This window comes from Nothobranchius furzeri, chromosome 8 (genome assembly GCF_043380555.1).
Source record: "Nothobranchius furzeri strain GRZ-AD chromosome 8, NfurGRZ-RIMD1, whole genome shotgun sequence".
In the NCBI taxonomy this organism is placed as follows: domain Eukaryota; kingdom Metazoa; phylum Chordata; class Actinopteri; order Cyprinodontiformes; family Nothobranchiidae; genus Nothobranchius; species Nothobranchius furzeri.
In genome coordinates this window covers 55,043,436-55,060,573 of record NC_091748.1, presented here as the reverse complement: position 1 = coordinate 55,060,573, position 17,138 = coordinate 55,043,436, and the positions used below count along the sequence as shown (strand labels likewise).

At 46.2% G+C, this 17,138-nt stretch overlaps 1 protein-coding gene across 7 annotated transcripts in view; it reads right to left on the bottom strand.

Moving 5' to 3' along the window:
• Window positions 1-1,499: 1,499 nt before the first annotated feature.
• The window catches only part of tle2a (TLE family member 2, transcriptional corepressor a), a 62,235-nt gene continuing 46,596 nt past the window's right edge, over window positions 1,500-17,138 (bottom strand). For 2 of the 7 annotated variants that reach the window (XM_054752409.2, XM_015971398.3), the window contains 18 exons: window positions 15,983-16,046; window positions 13,868-13,912; window positions 11,219-11,281; window positions 10,797-10,901; window positions 10,119-10,335; window positions 9,760-9,776; window positions 9,324-9,419; window positions 8,451-8,495; window positions 7,034-7,195; window positions 6,827-6,953; window positions 5,946-6,145; window positions 5,581-5,657; window positions 4,463-4,712; window positions 4,113-4,360; window positions 2,418-2,565; window positions 2,185-2,335; window positions 1,912-1,988; window positions 1,500-1,814 (listed from right to left, as the gene is read on the bottom strand). In XM_054752409.2, coding sequence (XP_054608384.1) covers window positions 1,707-1,814; window positions 1,912-1,988; window positions 2,185-2,335; window positions 2,418-2,565; window positions 4,113-4,360; window positions 4,463-4,712; window positions 5,581-5,657; window positions 5,946-6,145; window positions 6,827-6,953; window positions 7,034-7,195; window positions 8,451-8,495; window positions 9,324-9,419; window positions 9,760-9,776; window positions 10,119-10,335; window positions 10,797-10,901; window positions 11,219-11,281; window positions 13,868-13,912; window positions 15,983-15,985 — 2,139 coding nt within the window. In that variant the 5' untranslated portion in view covers window positions 15,986-16,046 and the 3' untranslated portion in view covers window positions 1,500-1,706. The remainder of the gene's footprint in view (window positions 1,815-1,911; window positions 1,989-2,184; window positions 2,336-2,417; window positions 2,566-4,112; window positions 4,361-4,462; window positions 4,713-5,580; window positions 5,658-5,945; window positions 6,146-6,826; window positions 6,954-7,033; window positions 7,196-8,450; window positions 8,496-9,323; window positions 9,420-9,759; window positions 9,777-10,118; window positions 10,336-10,796; window positions 10,902-11,218; window positions 11,282-13,867; window positions 13,913-15,982; window positions 16,047-17,138) is intronic. The other 5 variants (XM_015971399.3, XM_015971400.3, XM_015971401.3 and 2 more) reach the window with 5 other exon arrangements.

Genomic DNA, 17,138 nt, shown 5'->3' with positions numbered 1-17,138 from the left:
GTTAAACAAGGGACCCTTCTTGTTAAGTGTTACATTAACACACTGTAATGTGACATTGCTCTAACTAGGCTGGCAGCTTTGTTTCTGTAGATTTATGATTTGAGTGTTGTATGTTATTGCAGTGAACATCTAAGATAATCTTAAATGAGTTTTAAATAAAAACACAAGTTTCAGAACAGGTGAGTAAGTGGGGCTTTACTCTGCCACACCAGCGGACCAGAGGCTGATCAGCCTGGAGTTTTATTCCATCATTCAGTTTAAAAATAGATTGTTTAACATATTTGTCAACTCTTTCTTCAAAACTACCCAGAGCTACTGAAATTCTTCAACCCTAACCCCGCACATAAACTTTAAAGCTGCTAATTGAGCTGTGAATCAGCTCGTGACGCTGCGGGTTTGAATCCCAAGACGCTTTCTCAATCTGACGACAGTTAGTTTCAGACGCTCATTGTTCCCTCAGAATGAGAGGGATGCCGTCATCACAGAAGAGGGAACAGTGTGTGTGTGTGTGTGTGTGTGTGCTCTCTCACCTTTCACATCCCTGATTTTTCATCCAAACATTTCTAAGATTCTTTCTGACACCACGCTGAGAGAACACGCTGTTCTGGTTGTTAACGTTTGAACAAATCAACGACTGCTTCCTTTTTCCGTCTGGAACATCCAAGTCGAAGCTGCCAAAAGCCTGACAGGAGAATCGAGCACTTAAGACGCCAGCGCCACCTCATTTCTAAAACCATTATGCATCTTCACACGTCCTTGGGGGTAGAAAATCAGACAGCTGGACTTTTCTTTAAGGTCTCAGAGACAAAAGCTTGGGTCTTTGTCTTTAGAGAACTTTATTTACATGTTCATATATAGCAAGGTTCAAGGGTCATGATGGTAGTTTAGAAAACTATATGTGCCCTAAGTCCAACAGAAAAACATGAGAGGAGAGGAAAGTTGCAGCAGAGGATTTGTACTGATTCTATAGAGTTTGTGGAGGTTTTTGTCTCGTGTCAGAGCCTTTATCCCACTTTCTTGTAAAAAAAAAAAAAAACTGAAAAAGACACAAACACGGCCATTTCAGGACATTTAAGAGGAAACCAACCAAGCCCTGTTCTGCCACGAATGCATGAGAAATTTTACAATCATGTTGCTGCTGAAAAAAATAATCTGGATCCTCAGCAGACCGTCCTGCCATCTGCTACTCACCTGCTGCCTCCAAAAGCAGCCGTGTGCTGGGAGAGACCAGACTGGGCCGAGACGACGGTTTGGGCTCGGACTCTGCACACAGCACCGAGTCAGGACATTATTTCTGAATGAAAACTTCTTCTCTGCCTTTCGACTCTACCCAAAGCAGTACAACTGTTTGCAGTAAATCCAAAAGCTAAAAACAAGTTGGGTTTTTTCTATCTTCTCACACTACAGAGGTTTTCATTTGTTAAAAAAGGGAACAGAAACAAAAGTTCTTTGGAGTAATCCCACAATCTCACAGCTATAGACTAACCAGCGTTCTCAGAGCATTTAAATCAAAGTTTTTCCAGAGATGTGACTTTGTCCCTCATTGCTTCTCCTCCTCTTTCCTCCCAAACGTGAATGAAACAACAAAGTACAAGAAGTGTCTCTTGCTTTCCATGCCAGCAACTCTCTGTACAGTCATTGGTGCAGGAGGGGGCCTTGGCTCCACCCTCTGATTATTTCGTTTACTGTGGAGAGCCAATCAGAGATCAGTAGATGACTTCGTAGACTGTGGCCTTCTTGTCTCCAGAACCGGTGACAATGAACTGGTCGTCAGGTGAGATATCACAGCTGAGAACTGATGAAGACTCCTTGGACTGAACGCAGAGACAGAAAGGGACAGTCAGCCCAAAAAGGAGTTTTAAAGTAACGCCACATAATTTGTCCTATGCACATAGAACTCGGACGTCTCACCTGGAATATGCTTGACCCGTAGGGTGTCCGCCAGGCGTTCAGAAGGTTATCTTTCCCTGTGCTCACGAACCATTTACCTACAGGACGAAACACACAGATCAGCTGATAAAGCCTCACGGGAGACGAGATGTGGAGCTGCTCATTCTGAAGAGAAGCTCTGAGGAGAATGGGAGATTTCTGAACGGTGAAGAGAAATTAAGTTCTGCTCTCAAGAATTCTGTGTGTGTGTGTGTGTGTGCGTGTGTGCGTGTGCGTGCGTGCGTGCGTGAGTACCGCAGTAGGCGAACTTAAGTGAGAGGACGCAGCTCTCGTGGAGGTGCAGCTGGTATTTGTCCGGTTTGGAGACGTGCAGGACTTCCACATTGCTGCTCTCCATCCCCACGGCGAGCCACTCGCCTGTCGGACAGTAGCCCAGAGAGAAGATCTAGAGGCAGAGATGGAGGACGTTTAGGAACAAATGATGCTGAGTCATGATTATTCTTCCTGTGTTTATTTGGCTTGAGTACCTGAGAGGTGAAGTCATGCTGCTGCAGCTGCCGTCCCTCCCGGAGGTCCCAGCAGCGGACCGTGTTGTCCAGTCCACCTGTCCAGAGTTTGGTGCCGTCGTTGGAGATGTCGATGCAGCTGGCCCCGTCGGTGTGGCCCTGGAACTGCCTGTAGAAAAAAAGACCAGATTCTCAGAAACTACACACCCTTAGAAGCTACAACTGCAAAACAAATGAGCTAAAAACATCTGTAGTCTCTTAACATTTCTATATAGCTACATACACACATTGTGGAGGTATTTTTAATTTATTTAATTAATTAATAAAGTGGTTCTTTCGTGTTTGTCTAAAAACCTCTGTCAATAACATGTTTCTGACCGAAAGCAACCATTGGACCATCTGGCCAACACCTGTTTTTTACTTAACAATATCAGAGAAGGAAAAACAGCCGGCTGCTACCACTTTAACTTTAGGACAAACTACCAGAGTCCTAAAATGAAAAACACCGTTTGAAGTCACAGACAACAAAAGAATACCTAGAAAACTGCGACTGGTGTTTAGCGCGTTCTCGTTTCCTCTGTCACCTCGGGCGTCTGGTCGCGACAAGCGTCGGGGGGTGGAGGGGTGAGTGTTCAGTGACCACGTTTGTGCTCAAGACCTAGCTTGTTCTATAGATTCACTATAGCAGCTTTAACCCAGCGACCAGATGCTGCATCATTTCTTTTTTCTTTTTGTACCCGATTGGAAAATTTTGATTTCATTTTTAACATTCATGACTAGATGTATGAATTTGTCTCACCTGAGATCAGACCATATAATCACTATGAATTAGAGCTGGGGGGATTAATCTAATGATCCAGATGCAAACAAATGACTTTGAATCGTTGAAGAAGCACACCATAATGGATTATTGTGTAATGCAGTTTGTTTTTAACTGTGGCAAACACAGTTCTCAAGCTGTTCCAAAGACAACCATTATGGATTTTATCAACCAAACTGAAAGCAACAAGTGGACACATCCTTTAAGTTTTCAGTATCTTTAGTAGATTTTGCTAACTTGTGCAGAGCAGGTTTTTCCCACAGTCTGAGATGTAGAATGAGGAAACATTTTATTTTTGTTTCACTGTTGAATCTTCTCAAATGTTGTCCTAAGGACTGTTGTGGTCAAAGAGCTTTTTGGGACATTGCATGTCTTGTCTGGCACGTTTTTGATTAAAAAACACCAAATATCTGACATCTGAATTGAATCATTGCCATGGTCATCATAACTGAATCGTGAGACTCGAGAAGGTTCACGTCTCTACTACGAGTGAGTAAACAGTTAAAGCTTTGTGACAACCTGTTTCCTCACTAAGGTGAGCGTTCTGCAGCCCGACCCAACAGACTGGTATCAGAGCATCTTTACGGAAGGGTGTCAATAAAACAACAATTTCCTAGATGCTTCCTGTTTGAATTTGATATTTTGCTAACAGCATTCAGAGGTGGAAAATTAGCATGTGGGAACCGTCACTTAGAAATGATTTCAACTAATATTTTTTTGTGACTTTTACAAAAAAAATAAATAGATAAAATAACTCTACTTGACAACAAATTCTACGTCATGACTGACAAGATTACACACTTCATAACCTCCTTTCTCAGTCTTCTTTGCTATTTATACTGAGCCGACTCTCCTGGAGGAAAACCGTCAGCGTGAGTCGTTTGTTCTCGTCTCACCTGACCAGCGTCTGGTTGTGGAGGTCCCAGACGACGATGTTTCCATCGCTGCAGCAGGAGAAGCACACCTTGTTGTCAGGAGAGATGGCCAGAGCGTAGCAGGCCGGAGCAGAAGACGTTAGCTCCGCCTTGATGCGGGGAGTGGGCGTGGCTAAATCCCAGATGGACAACGTGCTGGCCTCACCGCCAACAATCAAGGTTCGCCCGTCAGAAAGCAGCTTGCAGGATCGGATGTAGTTATCTCTGTTCTGATTGGGTGAAGAAAAGACGCATGGTAAGGAAAAAAAAATCCAAATATTTTAGGAAGGTTTGAAAGCATCAAAGTGCCTCCCTGATCCATCGGGTCTCACCAGACAGTCCAGCTGGGCCATGGGACTCTTGCTTCCTGGTTGGCTGATGTCCCACACCTTAACGCAGCCTTTGCCTCCGGTGTAAACGTGGCGCGTGGAGGTGCTGATGGTGACGGCGCACACCACCTCCCCGTGGTTCAGCGTGTGGATCTGACGGGCGTGACGCGGGATTCCCGGACCCAGCAGGGCATCGGGGGGAAACGGCACCGGCTGCATCTGACCGTCGGCGCTCACGTGGAACGAGTAGGCACTGAGACGGAGACAGGAGGAGGAAGATGTGAGAGCCGCCATGTGACTAGGAGTGCTTTCGCCAGCTTCTTTATTAAAAGGAAAAAACCGACAGAATCAAAAAGTCTTTTCCTTTAAAAACTCCACTGAGACTTTGAGTTAATGATGTCACCTTCAGTCATCTTTCAGTGCCGTTAAAATGCTTTTTCAACATTTCCTGAATAAATTCTAGAGGGATGAAACCAAACAGCATCCATGTAGCCATTCGGTCTAAAATTTATATAAAAATGCAAAAAACTAGAATCACATCAGGCGGACGAAACTGAAATATGCTCTCGCGACAGCATTTAACTCATTAACTGCCACTGACAACTAAAGTCGTCATTTGTTTGTTGTTTTACTGTGTGGGCGTCGGAACGAGCCCTCGCACCGTGAGAACAAACACCCCAGCTCTAAAGCCAATCGTCAGCATTCGTCACACGTCACATGATCAGGAAGCTGAAAATCCGTGTGTTCGATCGTTTTGGGCCTCATGGGATTATGAAAGAACGGATAACGCTCGAAACTCGTGGATTCTTCCTGATGTAAGAGGTGAGTCTCCTCTTTGTTTTGGTAGTTTTGGTGTTGACATCGTCCTAGCGCGCAACGTTCTGTGACTCTTAAAAACAGTGAAAACACTAAAAAAAACTCTGGCAGCGAAGGGCTTTTCTGATCAGGAAACGGCTGGCTGTGAATGAGTTAAAAGTCTCATTTCCTGTTAAACAGTTTTCAAACATCAGCATCGAGGGAATGTGAGTGAATTTGTAAGTGATGAGGGTGATCCTTCTGGGAGAACAAAAGAGGTGAACTAGAGAAGATTCAAGTCAAAGGCAGGAAGAAAAAGTCCTCACGGTTTTCCTGAGGCTGTCTGCAGGCTGGCAGGAAGCCCGGGGACCCTCATATGTGGGTGTTGAGACTCGTATCCCACCTGGACGAGATAAGAACTACTATTAAAACGGGCAAAGCAAGGATAGTATCAGCTGAAAAATGTGAACTAAATGAGATTATGTGAAAGCAAGGCGAGTTTCAGACAGCCAAGGTCACCGACTGTTATAGATTATTAAAGATAAATGACCAATCAGCAGCTCTCTCTCTAAACACTCGTCCTGTCCCCATAAATATCCGTCCTTTAACCCCCCCGACACCTTCTCACGCTGAGACATTGCACGTGACGTGACGCTGCAAAGACAAATGATCTGCAGAGCATCAGGCTCACCACAGGGGACCGTCCGTAGCCTGCAGCAGCTGCAGCTGCCGCGGCGGCGGCGGCTCCGTTCATCTGAGGGGACACCAAGTGAAGGCCAGAGCCATAGCCCGCTGTCCCCGGCAGGTCACCGTTCACCCCTGGAGGAGGCAGGCCAAAAGCTCCTGGAGGGTATGCTCCCTGCACCGCCAAGGGGTTCCTCAGGCCCAGAGCTGGAGGTGAGATGAGGTAAAAAAAAGAAGAATGTTCATCTGTTTTGGAAAAATTTGCAACAGAGTTTTACTTATAATCTCTGCATGAGACAAAATCAGTTAGGGTGACTCCTTCTGCAGAGCCTTTTACACCACTGTGACTGGCAAGCTGTGAAAAAGATGCAATGGGAGCAGTATGTGGAGCACTGGAACACTACTGCCCCCTGCTGACCAAAATACCCCTTTGCAGCAGGTCTGCACATGCACGCCTGTCCGTGTGTATCCACAGGAACATCCTCTCTATCCTCTGTCCACACGTGTAGGTGCATTGTATTTAGATGCTTGCTCGCATACATAACAGAGTGTGTGAAACTGGAGCAGGAGCGAACAGGTGAGGTGTGAAAAAAGAGAGAGAGAGGAAGAGAGAGACACACTGGAATAGTTGGAGACTCATTATGAAGCAGCTCACTGTCACAGTCCATCACCTCTCCTAATCTTTCCTTTTAAAACGCGAGGTGCTGAATATTTTTGCCCACAGCTGCTTAGTAAATCCAGATGGTGGTCGGCGGTGGGGAGCTGGCTGACATTCACACCAGCTACAGCGGTCGGCGTGGAAACGCTTCATGTAACACGGCCAGAACAGGCTACACGCTCCTGCATGGTTGTGTGTTTTCATTCATTCAAGCTGATTCAGCAGTTTACCTAAAGGGTCCACACCAGGCTTTCCAGGGATGGGTCTGAACTGTGGGGGCCCACTTGGTCCTGGGGTGTTGGAATCCTGAGACATGGGTGTCCCTGGCTTCATACCGGGGGTGCTGGACTTTTCTCTCTGGGCGAGAGCAAACAGGAAAAGTTGAAATGAGGAGTTTATTTGGTTTAAACAGGGCAGAAAGGATCCACAGCACGTACCTGTGGGGGCTCTTTGCCCCGTGAGGGGGAGGTAGCGCTGCTGGACGATGCCAGGGAGGTGGGGCTGGCTTGTGGGGGTCCTTCCTTACGAGACGGGGGCATCTTGTCTAAACCATTCTCCCGTGATGAGTAGGACTGCACGCTGCGGGGGGACGAGGGGTCCTGATCATGAGGACAAACGCAGCCTCGTTCAGCAATAGAAACAAATATTTACTTACTTAACATGTTCAGACACGGGTTACTCTGTCAGCTCCAGGGCAGCTGTGGGTGGTGTATCTCATCACTACTAGTGTGTGAATGGATAAATGACACACTGTAGTGTAAAGTGCGTTGGAGTCCTCTGACTCTGAAACGAGCTACAAGTGCGGGTCATTTATCATTTATCAGACTTATACTACCAACTATTACTATAACTATTTGTGGTCTTTGGTGCCGTTCCTGATGCTGATGAAAACCTGCAGTCCTGTTTTAGTGCAATGGTAAAGAGTTTGTGTTTACATCAGATAAAAAACTGTTAACACACATTTTACACAAACTCAAAACCAAACCAACTATTCATCTTGTTTTCATTTTAAAGGGATAATTTGCTACTTTTTCACATCTTAAATCCTTTTCTTGAGGCGGTATGTGCTAAAATGACGCTTTACAGGGTTAACTAAACGTCACTCAGACCCCACCGGCCTCTGTGGCCAGAATATCGCACTTGCAACTTCAGAGTGGCACGGCAAGGAGTTTCACTTTCAGTTTTACAAAAGTGCATTAATAACAGACACTAAGGGGTGCTAAAAGCAAGCCTGTAAATCTATCAGGTAATATGGGACAGCAGTAGTTTTAAATCATTAAAGGGTTAACAGGTGATAAAACTGCACACAGAGACATTAGATTCAGACTGAATCCAGATCAGATTTGTGTCACAAATCCATTTCAACACGAAGATTTTCTGCACCCTTGTTTGTTTATTTCTAAATGATGAGCTCAGATTTGTGTGTCTGTGTTTTCATCAGATTACGAGTGTCGAGTAATCATGTTCTACTCGGGCTTAAAGAGATTTCAGCTGTCTAAATCAGAAACACCGGCAGGAGGAATATTCTGGTCGGACCTGGTTTTCCCCGGCTGCTCTCAGCTCAGCTAAGGCGTTAGAAAACAATTCAGCTCTCTGCGTATCTCTCACCTTTCCTTGCAGCTCAAATTTAATGCAAAAAATTTATATATTTTTAAAGACTTTTTTCTGCAACAGGCTGAGATTCATGAACCTGTGTGTGTGTGTGTGTGTGTGTGTGTGTGCGTGCGTGCGTGCGTGCGTGCGTGTGTGTGTGTGTGTGTGTGAGGCAGAAAAGGGATTATTGATATTCATGATTCTGTACATGATCTAACTTGATGAAATGAGTCAAACAGAAGCCAGGGGGCACCTACAAACCTCATCCACCACCAAATTATCATCACTCTTATCTGCGTCGCTGCCCTGTGAGAGAGGAAAGGACAAAGTAAAACTGATATTCCCGTTTTCTTCATCTAGACAAACAACAGACTGATGTGAGTTAATATAGGCAACCAGCTGAACTTCACTGGATTTTAAATGATTTAACTAGAAGGTGAAATTCTCTCACGCACGTTACTATTTTAGATGTTAGAAAGTCTTCAAAACTACTGTAAATTCAGGAATGCTGACTGAAAAAGAAACCCTAACAAAGACAACAGTTACTGCAACATAATGGAGCAGGGCTGTAAATATTTCAGAAACCATCTTCAGAAAAAAGGGAGAACATTTCTTGTGTGTGTGTGTGTGTGTGTGTGTGTGTGTGTGTGTGTGTGTGTGTGTGTGTGTGTGTGTGTGTGTGTGTGTGTGTGTGTGTGTGCGTGCGTGCGTGCGTGCGTGTGTGTGTTCTGTCTTCTTGATCCCCAGTGAGTCGTGGTGGATGGCTGCTTATACTGAGACAGGATCTTCTGGAGGTTTCTTCCTGTTAAAAGGGAGTTTTCCTCTCCACTGTCGCTGCATGCTTGCTTAGTATGAGGATTGCTGTATTAGTCACTGACACTAGTCAGTGACTTGATGCAATTTGCTGGGTTCCTTATATAGGAAACATTATTTTTGATTGGCTTAAAGAACTGTGAATTGGAATGTTTATTATGTGAAGTGCCTTGAGACGACTCTTGTCGTGATTTGGCGCTATATAAATAAACTTGAATTGAATTGAATTGAATTCAGCGGTGAAGTTTTCTGATGAGGGCCGGTGGCTGAAACTTTCCTGCATTACCCAAACATTTTAAAGTGTTACGAAAGCATCCTCACATAGTCCGTCATGAACTCCTTCTCGTCTGCTTTCCTCTTCTTGCCGTTGCTGAGGTAGTCTGCAGGGCGACCCTTATCCCCGTTGGACAGAGAGCTCTGCAGGTCGGGTGGAGGGAGAGGATTAGATTGAGACAAGAGTGGCACAGGATGAGGAAATGGGAAGAAGAAAATACGTGATGGTGGAGAGGGAGAGGGTGATAATGAGGTGAGAGTGACTGCATTAATCATATCAGGCTTATGAGCTGCGGAGATGAATGTGAGGGACGACCAGCCGCCTCAGAGAGCGAGAGGGAGAATGTTTTCTTAAATGCCTCCACCTCTAACTTCTGTTTCAACATTTCTACAACCTGATAAATTACAGCTCGTTCTCATCCAGGAGTGAAGTCACACAGCAGAAAGACAAGGATGTGACCATGGGGTTGTAATCTGCACTCACCGGTCCTGCTTCACGGTCTGCTCATTCCAGGTTTCAGGAGGCAGAGCGGGAAAAGGCACAGAAAAACAGAAAAATGCTACATTACTACCCGTCACTTCAGACGCTGATGACTCAGAGTAAAAATATCCCCGAGGAGTGTTGCTACCAGGAACTAATCTGTGCTCGGACAAAATTCCTAAACAAAAATCAATCAGTCCATCAAGCCAAGCGTTAATGCTCATTCTCCTTCTACCTCAGCATAATGTTATCTTCTTAAATGCTGCCTGACTCTGTCCCTGCTCTAGACTCACCTCGACCATTACACTTTCAGCTCATAGAAACAAAAAGGAAGTCATGCATCATTTAAAGCATCTCCGCACCTCTGTGGTGCTCTGCTGCAGCCGCGGAGGCCGCCGCCGCCGCCTCCAGGTGCGCTCTTTCGTCTTTGGCAGCCAGCTGAGCGCCCAAAGCACCAGACAGGGCGAGCAGGCCAGAGCCTCCGCCAAGCGCCAGGCTCGGGTGGGGCAGTCCTGATGGGTGCGGACCCACTGGCAAACCCTGAGCGTGCTGGGAGAGGTGCTGTGCATGTAGCTGCTGCTGCACAGAAGAAATGGACAAGAGACAAAAACAGAACAGAGACAGGAGAGAGAGAAAGAGAGAGAGATTTGGGTGACTTACAAGTAGAGGAGGAAGTGCTCTTGTTGGAAGTAATTAAGAGGGAAAGTGGAGGAAAGAAGAAGGGAACTAATTGCTGCGATGTGCACATGAGGAGAAATGCCATGGTCAAAGATCAAGGCAGTGGCTCTGGAGGAGGGAAAGCTCTGCAGTCACATCTAAGGGTTTAACTGAAATCCTGTTTACTGTTTGCCAATTTCTACAAACGTGTTCTTTGGCCAGTTGCTGCAACTGCTTATAAAAGGGGATTGCGTAAATAATAAAAAATTTGAATAAAATATCAGCCAATCAGGATGTGTTCAAGAAGGCAAAGGTTTATTTGCCTCATGACAAGAAAAAGAAAAGTAGGGAAAACCAAACAAATGGGAGTTTAAGGTACACACGCTATGAGGCAGAGGGGGGAGCCCACGTACCCCTATCGAAGCATTTAGCTCCCCCATGGTCACCTGTTTGGCGCGTTCCATTGCCTGGACCACCTGTTGCTGGTGCTGTGGGACAAAACAACACGTTAGTTAGGAGCCCAACATTAAACTCAACCTAAACATCAATAATAATCAGTGGAACTTTTAGATTTTCTATGTTTATAACAATGATCTGATTTTGCTTTAAGGATTTTTTTAAAATGTATTTGTAAGAAATAAATGTGCTTTAAAAGTTTACATCTGCAGATTTGGGTGGGAAAAAAACTGATAAATGCATGTTTGATCACCGCTTGTGTGTGGGTTGCTGTCACAACGACGAGGCAGAGAAGTGTGTGTGTGTGTGTGTGTGTGTGTGTGTGTGTGTGTGTGTGTGTTTGTCCCACCTCCTGTGACAGGAAGGGGATGAGCTGGGCACAGATCACGTTCAACCGCTTGGCAATCTCCGTCTGAAAGGAGAGGGAAAAAAATACTGTCACTTTGATGAATAAACACACACCCCACACATGCGTGGACACAAAGAACGTACACACACACACACACACACACACACACACACACACACACACACACACACACACACACACACACAAAGCTGTGGCCTGCTTTTCCCCAGACCGATGTGGTAAATATTTCAGCTGCTTACATCTGGTCCATGCAAATGGAAACACTGCCACAGAGTTTGGCTAAAATATTCATGGACAGCATCTGCTGTGGCCACAACCATCTAACAGTGTGTGTGTGTGTGTAAGTGTGTGTGTGTAAGTGTGTGTGTGTAAGTGTGTGTGTGTGTGTGTATAAGTGTGTGTGTGCGCATGTGTATAAGTGTGTGTGTGTGTGTGTGTGTGTATAAGTGTGTGTGTGCGTGTGTATAAGTGTGTGTGTGCGTGTGTATAAGTGTGTGTGTGTGTGTGTGTATAAGTGTGTGTGTGCGTGTGTATAAGTGTGTGTGTGCGTGTGTATAAGTGTGTGTGTGCGTGTGTGAGAGAAAGAGAAAAGACTACAATCACCATCTTGTGTGCGTATGTGCTTCTGATGTGTCCCTGCATGTCTGTTTTGCCTTTGAGTGTTTTAGTGTGTGTGTGTGTGTGTGTGTGTGTGTGTGTGTGTGTGTGTGTGTGTGTGTGTGTGTGTGTGTGTGTGTGTGTGTGTGTGTGTGTGTGTGTGTGTGTGTGTGTGTCCTCCTGAGGGTCACTTGTTCTCTCTGTGGACATGCGTCTCCTCCATCCCTCTGTCATAACCATCTTTCCTTCCCATCTTCATTGCTCTCCATTTTATCATTCTTCTCCAGCCCTTAAGTCCATGAATCCCTCATTCCATACAGTAATCGGCAAGCATCACACACGTGCACGCGGACACAAACATGTCCGACGGCAGGTCCAACAAGGCCGTTAGGACCAGTAATGATATGCATGCAGAGATCATGACAACATCATTATGGCTGCAGGCTGTTTATCTTGTTGACAGCTAGACTCTGCTCTCTCTGTGTGTGTGTGTGTGTGTGTGTGTGTGTGTGTGTGTGTGTGTGTGTGTGTGTGTGTGTGTGTGTGTGTGTGTGTGCGTGCGTGCGTGTGTGCGTGCGTGCGTGCGCACCCATCCTCACCCCTTCCCCCTCTCTTAAGTGATTTATTGATGCTGGACTGAACTTCCACCCCTCTCTTCCCTCTCTCATTCCTCTGACTTGTGCACGTCTCTCCCTCCATGCACTCTCCATTTTTCAGCGGCCCCTCCCACCCCCTCTTCCTCTCACAACCCCCTGCCCTCTTTCCCTCCATCCTCTGAATCCATCACCCCTCCGCCACCCCGAGGGAGACACAATGATTTCTTGTTAGAGAACTTCAGCTACTAAATGACATCTTCAGGAGAGAGAAAAGGGGGGAACATGAGCAATCTACAGGAAGAGAATAAAGAGGGGAGGACAAAATGGGAGAGGAGAAATGAAAAGAGAAGGCGGAGGAAAGAGAAGAGGAGGAAGAGGGCAGATTGGGTTGAGGAAATGACAGCCTGTGGAGGAAGGATGTGGGAGGGTGAAGAGAAATGGAGAAAAGGGAGAGACAGAGGGAAGGCGGGGGAGGATAATCGAGACTGGGTGGAGGTGGGAGGGGTAGAGTGGCGGTGGCACGTCAAATGCAAAGCGATTGAGATGGTGAAATGAGCGAAGAGAGAGCAAGAGAGAAAGATAGAGAGTAGACGGCAGGAAGGCAGTGACCTGATTTAAAGTGAAATTTAGCATGGACTGTATGTCTGCAAGGAGGCAGAGGTGGAGAGAGGGTGGAGGGGAAAAGAGATGGAGGAATCAGTGGAAAGGGATGGTTAAAAAAAAACCTGACATTAAATGAAAAAATATTAAGAGAAAAAGACTGTAAAACCAAACAGAGAGCAGAGTAAAAAAGGAGGAGCAAGTGTGGGAATGATGGAAGGAGTACAAACAGGGATTAACACCGGGTGAGAGGGAAGGGCAGAGGGTTCTCGTGTGTGTGCAGCGAAGAAATGAATTCTGTTTGTGGATCTTATTAACGCCTCCACCGAGTAGCAGCGCTTCAGAAGTCCATCAGGGGACTGAGATTAGCAGCAGAGAGGAGAGAAGTCCACAAAGTTTCTCAGAAGTGAGTGCATGTGAGTGGACATGAGGACAGAAGCGAACAGAAGAGGAGAAAAAAAAAGATAAAATGGTAAATGGCCTGTATTTGATATAGCGCCTTCTACAGTCCTGGAACCCCCAAGGCACTTTACAACACAATCAGTCATTCACCCATTCACATGCTGGTGAGGATGAGCTACATCGTAGCTACAGCTGCTCTGGAGTGCACTGACAGAGGTGAGGCTGCCAACCACAGGCGCCACTGGTCCGTCCGACCACCACCAGCAGGCAAAAGGGGGCTAAGTGTCTTGCCCAAGGACACGACAGAGGCAGACTGAGCGAGGCTCGAACCTGCAACCTTCCGATTGAGGGGCGAGCGCTCAACTCCTGTCTGTGCCACCGTAACCCCACAACAAAACCAGCAGCAAAGAGTAGAAACCTGGAGCTGACTCACCTGTTTGTGCATTTCAATGTTAAGGCCGTAGGACATCTCATAATACTGAAAAGATGGAGAGAATCAGTTAATTAGCACAATCTTACGGTTTGTTTTCATAATTATTTCTGTTCGTATGTATTTAAAACATCCCGATTAAAAGCACCTCAGACAGATGTCCACTTCCTGGGAAATAGAGTAGGGCAAAGAGCTCACAGGTAGGAGGGAGAACAAACACTGATGTCATGGATTATTTCCAGAGCCACAGATTTAGATTTGAATCCAGTAAACTCCGACTCTGCTGCTGCTTACAGAACTTCAGTCACAAATATCTAAATGACAATCTATAAAATCATCATAACTGCCTCACAAGGACATAGCAGCAAAGTGGATTTTAATAACAAGTATTTATAAGATTTCTTGTGAGACTCTTGAAGGAGAAACAATCTCATCAGTTCCTCTTGACCATAAGGAAATTTTCACCTACAACACAAATCGATCACTGCTTCTTCACCCCCCCCCCCCCCCCCCCACCCACCCCTCAGAACCCTCAGAACCTTTTACTGCCAGTGTCACACAATGGGAGCCCAATTACGTGATGTGTTGAGGAACACTGAAGTGCTTCGTGTCGTGAAAGCACATCTCCACTAATTTCATCTCGACTCTGCTGAAAATCAGCTGCGCGAAATTGAGTCTGGGGCGTGAGTCGGAAGCCAGAAAAACCCCAAAGTGATGCAGGGAAATGGTGACTGGATGGACTGCGGCAATAATCACGTCTAATGTGAGCTATTTGACCACGGCTTTTATCTTAAAGTACAAGGAGAAACGGGGGAGGAGCTGAACGCCACAGACACAGCCAAAGATCCCTCACTTACCCCTCCACAGAGGAGCGCGAAAGAAGAACATTTTAAAGTCTGATGCCTGGAAAAGTGACAGGCTGACATTTGCTTTTCAGTGAAGCTGGTAGTGGAGCGTGGAGATTGGCAGTTGGGCAGCCAGAACAGGCTGGCAGGTTGGGAGAAGAGATGGCAGGGGGTCCTCTGTCTCCAGACATCTTTCCTGGCAGTTAGCATGCATATGTGTATGAGCGCAGGTGTGTGTGTGTGTTTATAGTTACAAATGTGTAGGCGTATGCATCTATGTGAGTATGTGTGTGTGTGTGCTTTACAGAGCCATGTGCATGCACGCTCCTGTCTGTGTGTGTTTGCCTCTAAGCCTCCATAAAAGATGCCTTTCCTGGCAGTGCTGCTTAGCAGTTCTTTGCCAAGTTTTTTGCCTGTTGCTTAGCAACATCCAAACCACCCCAAATCATCAGCCAGCAGAAGAGACCTGGCCTGTGTTCGACGCCAGCGAGCATCTCCTCCCCCTCACAATCCCCAACTCTGAGCCAAGATTGCCACATAGCTCTTTTTTGGAACAGCAGGTTCTGGGCGGCCGGCTCTCTGTCAGCTGTGGTGAGTTCTGGCTCTGATCGCAGGTACGCCAGACTTAAAATAAAAAAATAAAGGAGTTTGGGACCTTTTGTTTACCTAGAAAATTATCTGTGTGTGTCCATGAAGTTCTGCACTGGCTGGTGAAATTGGAATTTTGTTTTTATTACTAATAAAATGATTGGACCAAACTGGTAAATACGCTAATGATTTTAGATTTGCTGGAATAATAAATCAGCAAAGATAATTAAATTATAAGATAACTGACTCTGGATGCTTGTAACGGGAGAATGACATTTTATTTTTCCAGTTTTTACAAAGTAAAGCCAAATTCTTTACACGTTAGAGGAAATTTGGACACAATCACCCTGAAAGGAAGATTTCCTTTGGGAAGATGATGAAATTTTGATTTGTGTTTGCGCTCCATAGGAGGCCCGTGTATGTTGGAGTGCTTGTGTGGTCCTGAGAGTGATTTTTTTTTGTGGGTGTTGTTTGGCAGCTGTTAGCAGATGAAAAGGATTTAGGGGACTTGGCAGTGAATTCGCTGTGAGTAAAAGTGTGGAGCTGGCATGTGTGCGTGTGTGTGCGTGTGCGTGTGTGTGTGTGTGTGTGTGTGTGTGTGTGTGTGTGTGTGTGTGTGTGTGTGTGTGTGTGTGTGTGTGTGTGTGTGTGTGTGTGTGTGTGCGTGTGCGTGTGTCTTTCTCACCATCACGTAGTGTCTTTGGATCTCTGTCTTCTCTGTGGCCAGTTTCTCACACTCTAGTTTCAAACTGCAACAGAGAAGGACAGAAAACAAATTATTTGGGTTTGTCTCGTACCCCTAAATAAAAATACACAATGCAATTAGCGACATAACAAATCACTCCTCCAACACTCTCTTCCACCGCTCCCCGTTCCTCCTCCTCCTCCTCCATCACTCACAGGGGAGGGGGAGCGGGGTGACTGGAGTGCTGACAGCCCATTATCACCTCAGAGCAGAGCAGAAATAGACAAAGTCACGCTCAAGGCCTGAAATCCAGCCAAAAACTGCAGGGAGGAACATCCAAGGTGTCTCTCCCCTCCTCTCTCTGGACACTTTTCAGCTCATCCATCCACTGACCTTCTTTCTTATTTCACTGCTTTCCTAATTACCAGTCCGTCCTGTCTTTGTGTCTGTCCAATCCCCTTCTCCATCACTTCTGTCGCCACTATGAATGTTTGAATCACTGCTTCCTCTAACATTCGGGGGATCACGACTGCCTGTTGCTGGTGTCAGAAAAACAAAACAAAAGGCCTCTGATGTAATCAGCCAATCTCCCCTCCTGCACGTCCTGGAAAAGCAGACATATTCTCTCTCTCTTTTTATTAATTGCAGGCCCAAACCCAGAAACTGACTCTCTCCATCACCTCTCCAGAAATACACTCCGCTGCCCAACCTCTGACTGCTCGCTCCCTCCAAACCAATCTAGCACATTTCGGGCCTTTGGCAGTTTACACCAACTTGTTTGCAGGCTGCGGATAGATTGATTGGGGGAGCCGTGGTGAGGTGGGACACTGGGAGTGGGTGGAAGGAGGGTCGTTTGGTGGAGGAAAATTAGAATATGATTAATACCGCAACATTACCCCCAGCCGCAACAGGTAATAACGTCCCCATCCGCTCCTTTTCTCCAGCGCCGTGTGCACACACGCTCATAATTGACTCATTTATCATTGCCAGCCAGTTGAACAGACGAGGGAGGAGAGGGAGGGAAGCAGGGAAGCAGGGAGAGGAGGAAGGTGGTGGGAGAAGAAATGTGGATTAAACCCCACACCCACACTATAGATTTTATTACGGTGGAATTGCCTCTCGGCGGAAGTCGCTCACAGCTGGGTGGAAAACTAAT